This window comes from Pseudocercospora fijiensis (genome assembly GCF_000340215.1).
Source record: "Pseudocercospora fijiensis CIRAD86 unplaced genomic scaffold MYCFIscaffold_5, whole genome shotgun sequence".
Lineage (NCBI taxonomy): Eukaryota > Fungi > Ascomycota > Dothideomycetes > Mycosphaerellales > Mycosphaerellaceae > Pseudocercospora > Pseudocercospora fijiensis.
In genome coordinates, this window is record NW_006921536.1 from 4,461,259 (window position 1) to 4,472,539 (window position 11,281).

Below are 11,281 nucleotides of genomic sequence, written 5' to 3' on the forward strand. Positions count from 1 at the left end.
TAGGCGCAGTGTTATTATTATCGCGCGTTAGAGGAAGTAACGTAAAAGTATAGCCTAAGGCTTCGAGGTCTCTACCTTGTAGAATCTAGCTAATTAGGTTGCGGGATTTCTAAAATCCGGGGTTAGCTTAGCGGTTACGCGTAACAGGATAGGGGATTAGCGACTATAGTAGAGCTTGTTATATAAGGCGAGCTTCGCTCGCAATTATTGTTCTCGGCTATCTAAATATCTCCGTTACTATCGGTCGTATCGATAGAGGTAGCGGCTATAGGTCTAAATGCTATTAGTTAACGTCTTAAAGAAAAATATACCGGCTATAGCTACCGGCTACGGCTACCGGCTACGGCCGCTAGCTAGATTAACTTACGCTACTAGAACTTTACGCTCGAAAACTAGCCGCAATTCTTTCCTCCTCTTAGCCTTCTCTTAGCTTGTCTTCTTATTCTAACCTTTACTTTTTTCTATAGGCGCTAGCTATCGATAGAATGCCTTATTCTACGCCTTTCTTCTCTTATCCTTAGCTCTTTTATCCTTATCTATCTTCTCCTTTCTCTCGCGGTCTCGTATGGAATTCTTTTTCGTAGAGTACTCCTTTTTAGTCTTACGCTTTTTAGTTAGACGCTTAGGCAAAATAAACTCGCGGTCTTTAGTTCTATCTTCTATTTAGCGCGCGGCGCGCTTCTCTCTTACTATTATAAGGAAAAGAGGTAGGGGCGTAGCGTATAGTAGTTATTGTCGGTATAGGTATAGAGGAAGAATTTAAAAGATATAAGAATATCGCGAAGCCCTAATTGTTGCCGCCTATGTAACGTTATATAGGTAAGCTTTCGCAACTACGGTAACTACGCCCTAGCAACGGCAACTACGGCCTAGCAACGGCAACTACGCCCTAGCAACGGCAATAGAGCGTATTAAATATAACCTAGTAACTATTATAGCCGGTAGTCGTAGCCGGTAGTCGAATAAGAGTATCCTTGTAGTAAAACTACGCCCTAGCAACGGCAACTACGCCCTAGCAACGGCAAAAGAGCGTAGTAAATATAACATAGTTACTATTATAGCCGGCAATCGTAGCCGGCAGTCGAATAAGAGTGTCCTTATAGTAAAACTAATATAGTCTCTAGTTTAAACTAGGAATCTATATAGTTCGAAAAAACTAAACCGGAACTAGGGAGCTAGTTCGCCGCTAAGAAACCAAACTATATACGTTTAGTAGTTCGGAAACCGAACTACTGCGGGGTCTAAGTTAGCCTAACGCTAAGCGCTAAGCCCTACCTAAGGCACTAAGACCCTAGCTTTACTCGAGCTAGTTATATACTAATTACGTATAGCCTCTAATAGTCTATAGTTACTACGTAGTGCTTAAGGACAGGGTTACTAATAATAATATCGGATAGAAGGTTATCTATATCTACTACGTAGGTAGTAAAGTCTAATAAGCGCTTATTGCCGAGGTCGTCTTTTAGAACTATAGGAATATAGTAGGCCCTATAGGTTAAGTGCCGAGCGTTATTAAACTAAGCAAGGATTAGTATATTAGTCCTATTTAGTTGTCGAAGGTCTAATTGTTTAGCTAGGCGATAGCTAATAAGGGTACTAACTAAGTTGCCTAGGTCTAGTATAATACTGCTTTTATAGTTAGTGCCCTAGGTGTCTTATATAAGGCAGGTGCGTATAATAGCTAGTATAATGTCGATAGTTTTACGCCGTATAAGGCTAATAGTTAGTGCAGCGCTTATTCTTTTTTCGATTAATTAGAAGGTTAGCCTATAGGGATAGCGTTAGCTACTAAAAGGTGCCTTCTATACTTAGCGGAAGTACGGTTAATACAGGCCTAGTCCTTAGGTTTGTTATATTAGCCTAGAAGATAGCTAGTGCTATTATAGTTAAAGCACTTTAATCCGGTTAGAACATTACCGTAGCTATTGTTACTATTAGTAGAGCGGTTAGTACTATAGGGATACGAGCCCCTTCTATAGCCCCTATCCTAGCCTCCTCTATATAGCTGCCGGCTACGGCTTCTTCTACGGTTATTGTTACTATTCCTATTATTAGTATTATTGTTTTAGTAGGAACCTTAGTTTCCTCCGCGGGTACTATAGTTGCCGTAGTTAGTACTAGCTAGTCGGATCCTCGATTCTAGCTGTTACTAAAGCTAAATAGCTCGTTCGGCTATTTCTACTTCAACTATAAATTAAATACGTATTAGATTAGCCTGTTTAAATATACGGCAGCGGTCTAATTTAAGGACTAGTTCCTATCTTAGTTTAGGGCATATTTCGGAGATCTAGATAGGGTCGGTCTTAGCTAGCAAATCGTCCTTAAGGGTCCTTAAATAGGCCTCGAAGGATCGAGAAGATTAGTCGGCCTTTTGTTTAGTACGTAGGTATTAATCCTATATATATTACTATCGTAATATAGGGTTGCTAAGGGTGTTTAGCATAATAGTCTTATAGTCCTACTACTAAATAGCGGTCTAATTATTAAGGGAGTTAAAATAGTCGTCCTAGGTACGCTCTAGGTCTCTATTAATATACTATATAGCATAGACGACTAACGAATAGTCGTCTAGAAGGGCCCTTAGTGCGTTTCGCTAATTAAGCTTATAGTTACAAATATAGTCGTTATATTGCTTTTAACTAGAGCTATTAAATATAGTATAGTCCTTAAGTTTAGCATCCTTCTTTTAGACTAATAGTAAGGAAGGAATTGCTATCGGCTTAGTATTAGTTACTAGGGCTTCCTATAGGCGGTAAATTTCGAGGAGATTATCCTTTAGCTATTGTTCTTAACGTAAGGTAGTAAGTCTGTTCTAAGTAGCTTCTTAAAGTCTCGCTATTAGCTAGGGGCTAAAGGCTAGTTAGCTATATCGTCGATTAACAATATTATTAAGAATGTCGTTAATAGGCAATTCTAGATTATTACCTAGAACTATAGGTTCTTTAGTAGGCCCTCTAGTAGGCTCTTTAGTAGGCACTATACTACTAGTATTGTTATTACTAGCGCTACTAGCGGTACCGCGATTGTTATTGCTTTGTAATAAGCCGGCTATTATAATAAGGGGTAGTACTAATAATGTATCGTAGGCCCCTATAGTACGGATATAGCGGAATTAGTAGGTATCGGCCTAGTATAGTTAACTTAGTATAATAGGCCGTATAGAAGGCCTTAATTAATAATTAGTACGGTTATTTTAGTAGAATAGTACGTATAGGTCCCGTTCTTTAGGCGTAATATAGTTAAATCGATAGTTTTTGTAGCTATACCGCTAAAAGCTTAAAATAAGGACTATCTAGCTACTAGTATCCTTAAAGGGTAGATCGAATACTATATAAGAAGGATTATATTAGTAGGTAGATAGGATAGTAGTAGGTTAGTATAGTATTTAATAGAGATCTAGGAGGAGAAGGAGGAAGGTAGGCTAGTTAACCTAACGCTAAGCGCTAAGCCCTACCTAAGGTACTAAGACCCTAGCTTTACTCGGTCTAGCTATATACTAATTACGTATAGCCTCTTTAGCCCTAATACTTAGCCTATCTTATCGCTTCCTACTAGTTAATAGCAGCCTATCTAGCGGCCTATTTAGTAGCCTATTTAATTAGCTTAGGTCTAGTAGCCTTACGCCGAGTCGTACGACTAAGCCGCTTATTAATCCGCTTAAGTAGCTCTAAGGTACGGCAAGTTACGCCGTAAGTAGCTATCTCGTTACTACTATAATCGCTTCTTAGTACTCGCTAGTACTTCTTAAATATACGAATAGTAATAATACCGGTTATAGACTCCTTAAGTACTAGTATCTAGTATATATAATTTAAGCTATAAACCCTCCGATAATACTAGGTATAATCTAATAGCCTATACTTATTAGACTTCCGCTTCTTAAGCTTAGCGCGTACGAGAGCCCTTCGCTCGGCCGCTTTACGTAGACCGAAACCGATTTGCTTTAGGCGGGAGGAACTCAACGGCCCATCCTATCCTGGCAGGACGTTGCATAGAATAGCGAGAGTTCCGTGCCGCATCGCCAAGCGGATTCAATCAATCCTAGCGCGTTGGCAGCATTCTATCTCCCGCTCGCTGCTTGCACAGCGCTTCCAGGATGTCTTCCTCATCACAGGTGATTGCACTGCCAGGCAAGAAGTTGTCGGGCCGGAAACTTGATATCAAAGCAGGCACCGAGTGAATGGTTCCGCAGCCAGGGTCGCCTAGAATATTTCTCGCCCTGATCATTGGGTTGGTGGGGTGTCGTTTGAAGTCAGAGAAACCAGAGTGATACCGACAGCATGGGCTCCGCGTCGGGCCTCTTGATTCCTGCTGCTGTGCTCTTCTTCTCGTACTACTTCATCGGTGCCATCATCAGCTACCGACGCCTCAGTCAATTCAAAGGGCCGCCGCTCGCGAGCTTCTCTCGCTTCTGGCTGTTCTGGAAGGAGTGTGCAGGCCAGCTTCCCAGGTCGCAGGTGGCAGCTCTCGAGCAATATGGTAGGTAGTACATGCAGCTCACGCCCGAAAAGATGGGAGACGGCTCGACTGACGCGCGTGTAGGATCCCCGGCTCGTATTGGCCATGACCTCGTTGTCACCGATGATGCGGATCTGATCATGCGCATGAATGCTCCCGCGTCAAAGTGGACAAGATCGGGCTGGTATGATGCCATGCGCATGGATCCGCGGAGGGACAGTGTGTTTTCCGCTCGTGATGAGAAGTTGCACGCCGAGCTGAAATCAAAGGAGGCGGGCGCAGTGAGGACAATCCGGAAAGCCTCGGCGATGGCGAATCGGTGACACTGACGCCTTGCAGTACAATGGACGAGACATTGCAAGCCTCGAGCCTGACATGGAGGCCCGCATAGGAGATCTCATCGAGTTGCTCCGCAAACATGAAGGCACTTCGGTCGATTTCGCCTCGGTGGCAAGGTACTTCACGCTGGATGTGCTCAGTACGCTCGCGTTTGGCAGACCTTTCGGCTTCATGGCCGCCGACGAGGATCTCTGGGAATACAACAAGACCTCGCGTGATTTCATGCTCATCCTCGGCTTGACAGCAAATCATAGCCCGATCAGGTGGCTGCTCTCGTTAGATTGGGTCCAAGCACTTGCGGCGCCCAAGCTGACCGACAAGACTGGTCTGGGGCCGGCCCTCGCCTTTGCCAGAAAAGCAGTGGCGGAAAGATTTGGTCCGGACGCCAAGGTGAAGAAAGACATGCTGGGATCTTTCGTAGAGCAGGGTCTTCCTCAGCTTCAGTGCGAGGCTGAATCCTTCTTGCAAATCATTGCTGGCTCGGACTCCACGACGACTGCGCTTCGGTCATGCATCTTTCTCCTTGCCGGCAGTCCACGAGTCTACTGCAAGCTCAGACACGAAGTCGATGCCGCTTCAAGTCAAGCTCCCACTGGCTCGGTGATCAAGTATGCTGCTGCCCAGAAGCTGCCGTACCTGAAGGCTGTGATTCAAGAGGCTCTGCGCTTGTTTCCCCCCTTGTTCGGCCTGAAGGAGAAGACGGCACCACCGGGTGGCGAGGAGGTTGGAGGTATCTTCTTCCCCGAAGGCACGGGCGTCGCAATCTGCGATGATGCTGTCTGCCGCAAGAAGGACATCTTTGGCGAGGACGCTCACATTTTCCGGCCGGAGCGATTTCTCGAGAAGGACGAGGCACTCAATGCCAAACGTTTCCGGACGGTTGACGTGATATTTGGGACTGGTCGATTCCAGTGCTTGGGCAAGCATATCGCTACCATGGAGTTGCACAAGTCCATCTTCGAGGTACGTGTCCTTTTAATGTCATCTCCACGCGACCACTGACGAGGATAGATTATGCGACATTTCGACTTCGTGATGACAGATCCCATGAGGGGCATTGACAGCGTCTCTCACAACATTCATATGCAATCGAACATGAACTTGGTTATGTACTCGCGGACATGAGGTATGAAGACATGAATGATTTTGCATTCGGCGTTGCTTATCAGAGATACCCTCCGAATGGAATCGTATGGTAGGAAAAGGAACGAAGAATGAAGCGCACGAAAAGCGGCGTTGATATGGCTGTTGCTTTCATCTTGTGAGCTTTCCGCAACCACGAGACCATCCACCCTCCACCCTGGCATTTCGTCAGAGTTCAGGACCCCAACAACTCACCAAAGGCATTACGCCAAGTAGACGGCTGAGTTCCTTGCCAAAAGAGACGTGATAGCTTTGCGAGACACATGCTATCCATTTCATTCCATTCTGCGCAGCTTCACTGATCTTTGGAAGAGGACAGGAGAAGTGCTAATTGTCTTCCCTCCAACTCTGTGCTTCTGGTCGCTCTTGCCGATAGAAGTGATGCATGGAAAGTGATTTTGAGGTTCAACTGCGTAGAAGGCAATACTCAAAGGATCGAGCGAGTGTCCTGCCTGGTCACAGTTCCTTGAGTGTAACGAGAAGCTTCGCGCTCTACAACTCCCCCTCGGTCTCCTACTGGGGCATTGATTGAATAAGAATCGCTTCGTTGGCTTCAACATCACCTTGCTCTGGACGCTGAGCTGCGGATCGCGTAGAGACTGATGGGATTGTTCACTCTCCATCAGGCTATGAGTCGGCTCGAGAGGCTCCAAGACCTCCGCACAGCAGCATCTAGGAGCTTCGCGGTTGCCTAGCAAGAGTGTGCACTTACATCGAAATGGCCGTGCAGTCGACTAGCCTGGGCCGCCCGCAGAAAGGCTGGTGTATCTCACATCGATGAAACCAAGTCGCGAAACAACACTGTCAAGTGACAGCATCCTGACATGGCGCAGCAAGACCCGGTTGATATAGCCATCGCGGCTTTGGAGGATGTACGGCAGCACGAAGAGAGTCTCCGCAAGAAAGCGGAAGGTCTTGAGTCGAAGCTTCTCGATCGTCGCAGCGAGTCTGATGCTCGGATCAAGCAGCTCGAAATGGAGCTCGAAGGCGAGCGCAGGATGCGGAAGGCAGCAGAAGACAAGCTGCGACTGCGACAGGGCGCAAGCAAGGCTGTGAACGTCGACGACCTGGACGACTCACTCCGCCACGGCAATCTATCAAAGACACAATCTTCGCCAGTTCGACAGCTTCCGAAAACCAACAAGCGCCTACGAGCCACTGTAGAAGATGCAGAAGACGACGAGCCGCTGCTCAAGCGCCCCAAGCATAAAGACGCCGAGTATCTCATCGCTCCCTTACAACCTGTCGAGCCCAAGGCTCAGACCTATCCAAGTAAGTCACTTGCGATTACTCACGCACTATGACTAATCGCTCTAGAATTCCCTCATCCCACCAAACCCGCAAGAGACCTGAAAGCAGCAGTTGAGAACATATACGGACTACGAACTGGTCAAGCACAGCACAAGTCGACGGATCTGGTCAAAGTGTCTACCTTATCTGCAGCTCAGATCAAGATGATCGCAGACACGTGGAAGAACATTACAAACGAGGCTGTCAATGAGTCTCGAAAGCGCCGCCTTCACTCGTGGTCGGCTGGCGAGATCGTCGGCTGCGCTTCCACTAGGGTGACGCTTGGCAAGAGGACACAGTGGCATGGCGAGCCTTGGGTGGCGTGTCAGCTCGGTCGCGATGCGACACAGCCTTGCTTTCGGAATGGTGCTGGGATGAAGTATTTTGTGGTACTTCCTGGCAGTAAGAAGAAGGCTGAGAAAGGGGAAGAGTTCCATTACTTCTGAATGAAGATTATAGGGAATTACTATAGTAGGCGAGGAGCATGCTGGGCTGAATCAGGGGTGCTGAATTTCTTACCCGGCTATACGTCGTTTGGTTGGAAAGTGACAGAGACGATGCATTGAGCTTGCATTGTGCATCCGTACAGAATGACAAGACGAGGATTCCCCCAGGTGCTCACTCGCACATCGAAGAGATTCCATCAAGTCGATATATCGCGGCTGCAGCGACGAAATGAACGCGAAGTCGAGAAATCCGAATGTATGTGGTGTCTCCTTGGATTTGAAATCATTCTCTTCGTACCAGATGCTCATCGCTTCCTGAAGAATCCCTGGAAGGACATGATCAGTGGTTCGACATACACTAGGCGTCAGTCCACAGGATCGTCGCTCACATGAGCACGTGCTTCAATCGACTGAAAGCAGCTCTTCTCTGAGCGTGGAGATCTCGCTAGATCAGAATCAAGATGAGTCGCAGCAAGCATTATCCACCATATAGCCGCCTCCTCACCAGTGTCACAATCTCTTCCGCATTTCAGCCCCGATTCTTCGAATTTCGAGCAGAAACAAGACACTTGCTTTGAAATGCCTCCGCGAGCAAGGAGGCACAGAAACGAGCATCGAGAACGAGTCTACATCTCAGAGTACCTCCTTAGGAAACCAAAACCAAAGAATTTTGACCGGGAGACCAAGCTCTTAATCAGTCTCGCTTTGCTCTGTGGTCTGATACTTGCCCTGTTGTTCTTCAACTATCCTGAAGATCTAGTGTTGCTGCTATCAACAGGCGTCTTCCTGGGCTCGCTCTTTTGGTTTGCTTGGTACCGTCTTAAATCACACGCGGCACACGAGAACAACCAGGAAATCTTCACACGAATTAATTGCGAGAGAGCTTTGGTGGTGAGTACCATGTGTCTCTTGGCATTGTGGTAAGGTAACTACCTGGGAAGAGCGGTTGTGAAGCTGACGCTTGTCTTTCCAGTGTCGGGCGGGTATTCGGTTGATGGGCCCTGGCTAAATATAAGGTAGTTGTGTGGTATCGAGAGGACTCGGCTCGTGGCTAAAAGCCAGAAAGAATGAAAAGCTGTAACGGAATGGAGTGAACAAACATCGGCAATGCGAGACAATGACTTCCGGCTACGAACCGTATACGTATGGTAAACTGCCACGAATCTCAGTAACATTTCGCCATTTCCCATCCCAATCAACGTCAGGCCAACCTTCAGGAAGGACAGAGTACTTAGCCAAAGTGTACATCGCGCTACACACCCCCTCCTCCTCACAATTCAAATCACAGATTCCATATAGATTGCAATAGCACTGCTTCGCATTCGGACAAGAAACTGGATCTTTGCCAAAAATGACTGTTTTTTGAAAAAGTCAGTCCCCTTCATGTCATGGATTCTTGCTTTCCTTTCCAGAACTCAAACTCACTGTGCCACGAGTACTCCATTATCCTCCCACTAATGCTATCTCGAAGAGGAGTCTTCTCTAACCAGCCTCGATAACGTTCATAATCGGACTTCGGCCTCGTTCGAATTCTCTCGGCTGTGACGGCAAATTGTGCACAACAGGGAGCAGCTACGACTTCTGGGACTTGGTCGCCGGGGAAGAGTTCTTGGAAGACTTCTTTGTAGAAAGAGCCTGCTCGTGCTTCCTGGGATGAGGCATTGGAAGCTGGTGGCGGGGCTAGTGCTTCGGTCACAGGATGGATTTCGGCGGGACAGCCTATTGTCCAGACGCAGCGAAGGCTGACGTAGCCTTGAGTTTGGATGTATGGGAGTTGAAGATGCCGAAGGACTTGTAGACCGTCGTAGAGGGGGTCGTCGTTGTGCCATTGATATCGGCTCGCGTGGGAGAAGATGATGGTGCCGGTTAGTTTTTCGTAGTTGTCGATTATGTAGCTAGGGTTTGTGAGTTTGGAACACGGTCGGAAGCTGCGCGATTACATACGTCAAGTACACTGAGCTTTCGCGGCCTTTGTTGGATGGCGGTTTGAGGGCAGCGCTAGGGTCGTCAACTACATATACCAGCTTCTGCCAGCCTGGAGGCGTAGCTTCAAGCCACGCAGTATTCTCTTTTTTCAAACTTGCTACCACCAGCGTGACTGCTGGCCTGTCGTCTGCATGTTTGGTAGCCGTCTGCGGATGTGTTTCGGACACGGGGACAGCAGAGTTCCTGATCCTGACGGGTATACTTCCTGAAAAGAGCCAAAAGAGTGCCACGAAGATGACAACAGCGGGCCAAATGCGCAGGAAGTTGCGCACATCAATGGAATGCATGCGGCCTGATGAGAGTCAGAATCCATTTGTCCGCCGTCCACTGTAATACGTACGCCGAAAAGAGTGTGGCGCTCAAGTATGTTTACTCTCTGTATTCAATTCCCCCGTCCTTCCTTACTGCTGACGAAGATATTTTGAATTTTATGTACAATTGTTTTGATAGCGAATGCAGGAAGGCGGTTCCATCGAGCAATGTTTACGGAGGTTTGTTTTATCCTTGCCATGTTCATGGTCATGGTGGATAGCCGTTGACCAGGGATGACCAGCAGCGAGGCTACGAGCGTATACCTGTCGAAGGACATGCCTGATGACTTGGATGCCGAGCTGAGCCTCTTTCATGTGTCTTTCACACATATGCAGTCCAGAATCCTGAGAAGTTGTGTTCAGGTCTGCCGAGCAGAAGGGAGTGAATGAAAACCAAGAGTCGAGCTCTGTGCGCCTATTGGTCCGGCTGCGGGCGTCGAGCCGAGCCGAGCCGAGCTGCTAGCAAGGGCTGGCTCCCTGCCCTTCACATTCACACTGCAGCGGTCGGAAAGAACATTCGTGTCGCCCTGAACAGAGCCATACAGGACTGGAGATGTCCACGATGAGTTCGTTTGCAATTAGACGCCGCCATGGGTGTAGACGAGTCACCCTCCTACAAATGTTCATACTATTCTTGGCCACCGCGTTTTCCGTTACAAGGGTGTCCATGCCTCCGCCACCAGAGCCTCATCTCGATAGCAAGGGTTCAACGCCTTTTATATAGGAAAATGTCCGCAGCACTTCAGAAACATAATAGATCACATTCAGGGACTTGAGACCATTTCCACTCCACCGCCACAGAAATTCCACCAAGCCTACATTCGAAGATTCGGCTACCAAGATGCAACTCCAACTCCTCTTCCTCAGTACCCTTAGCCTAGTCTCAGCATACACCAAACCGCAAGCAGACCCAACCTGGAACGCCCTCCGACTCCCCGACGTCACTCACCCGGTCACCAAAGGCAAGCCTTTCACCGTGACCTGGGACGGCACGCCCAAGGAAGTCGACGGCGTCACAGTCTCTCTCGTCCTCTGTCGAGGAAACTCCAACACTTGCAAAATCGACGACAAAGCTTTGGTGGAAAAGATCCCTGCGTCGGACAAGTCTTGGACATGGAATGTTCCTTGCGATCTCAAGGCGGGTACAGCCAAGACAGATAGTGGGTACGGAATGTTGGTGATTGTGGACGGGACGGGAGAATTTCAGTATTCGACGCAGTTTAGTGTGCTGGATAATGCTGAGGGCTGTTAGAAGGCGCTGGAGTATCGAGCGTAGAGGAAGTCTTCGACAGTATTGTAACTCGTTCG

At 47.7% G+C, this 11,281-nt stretch overlaps 4 protein-coding genes across 4 annotated transcripts; 3 read left to right on the forward strand and 1 right to left on the reverse strand.

Annotated features, from left to right (window-relative positions):
• Positions 1–4,280: 4,280 nt before the first annotated feature.
• On the forward strand, positions 4,281–5,997 carry MYCFIDRAFT_59503 (uncharacterized protein; the record flags this gene model as incomplete). The annotated part of the gene is made up of 4 exons (XM_007928895.1): positions 4,281–4,479; positions 4,543–4,739; positions 4,798–5,760; positions 5,809–5,997. 4 exons carry the CDS (start codon positions 4,281–4,283, stop codon positions 5,920–5,922), a joined length of 1,473 nt encoding a protein of 490 aa, XP_007927086.1. The 3' UTR covers positions 5,923–5,997.
• A 767-nt stretch (positions 5,998–6,764) lies between these two features.
• MYCFIDRAFT_82272 (uncharacterized protein) lies at positions 6,765–7,676 on the forward strand (the record flags this gene model as incomplete). Its single annotated transcript, XM_007929481.1, has 2 exons — positions 6,765–6,852; positions 7,258–7,676. The coding sequence occupies 2 exons, from the start codon at positions 6,765–6,767 to the stop codon at positions 7,674–7,676; spliced, it is 507 nt and encodes a 168-aa protein (XP_007927672.1).
• Positions 7,677–8,804: 1,128 nt separating this feature from the next.
• On the reverse strand, positions 8,805–10,642 carry MYCFIDRAFT_189039 (uncharacterized protein; the record flags this gene model as incomplete). The annotated part of the gene is made up of 4 exons (XM_007929546.1): positions 8,805–9,031; positions 9,102–9,571; positions 9,621–9,742; positions 10,631–10,642. The coding sequence occupies 4 exons, from the start codon at positions 10,640–10,642 to the stop codon at positions 8,805–8,807; spliced, it is 831 nt and encodes a 276-aa protein (XP_007927737.1).
• Positions 10,643–10,814: 172 nt separating this feature from the next.
• MYCFIDRAFT_82273 (uncharacterized protein) lies at positions 10,815–11,225 on the forward strand (the record flags this gene model as incomplete). The annotated part of the gene is made up of 1 exon (XM_007929483.1): positions 10,815–11,225. The coding sequence occupies one exon, from the start codon at positions 10,815–10,817 to the stop codon at positions 11,223–11,225; it is 411 nt and encodes a 136-aa protein (XP_007927674.1).
• Positions 11,226–11,281: the final 56 nt, after the last annotated feature.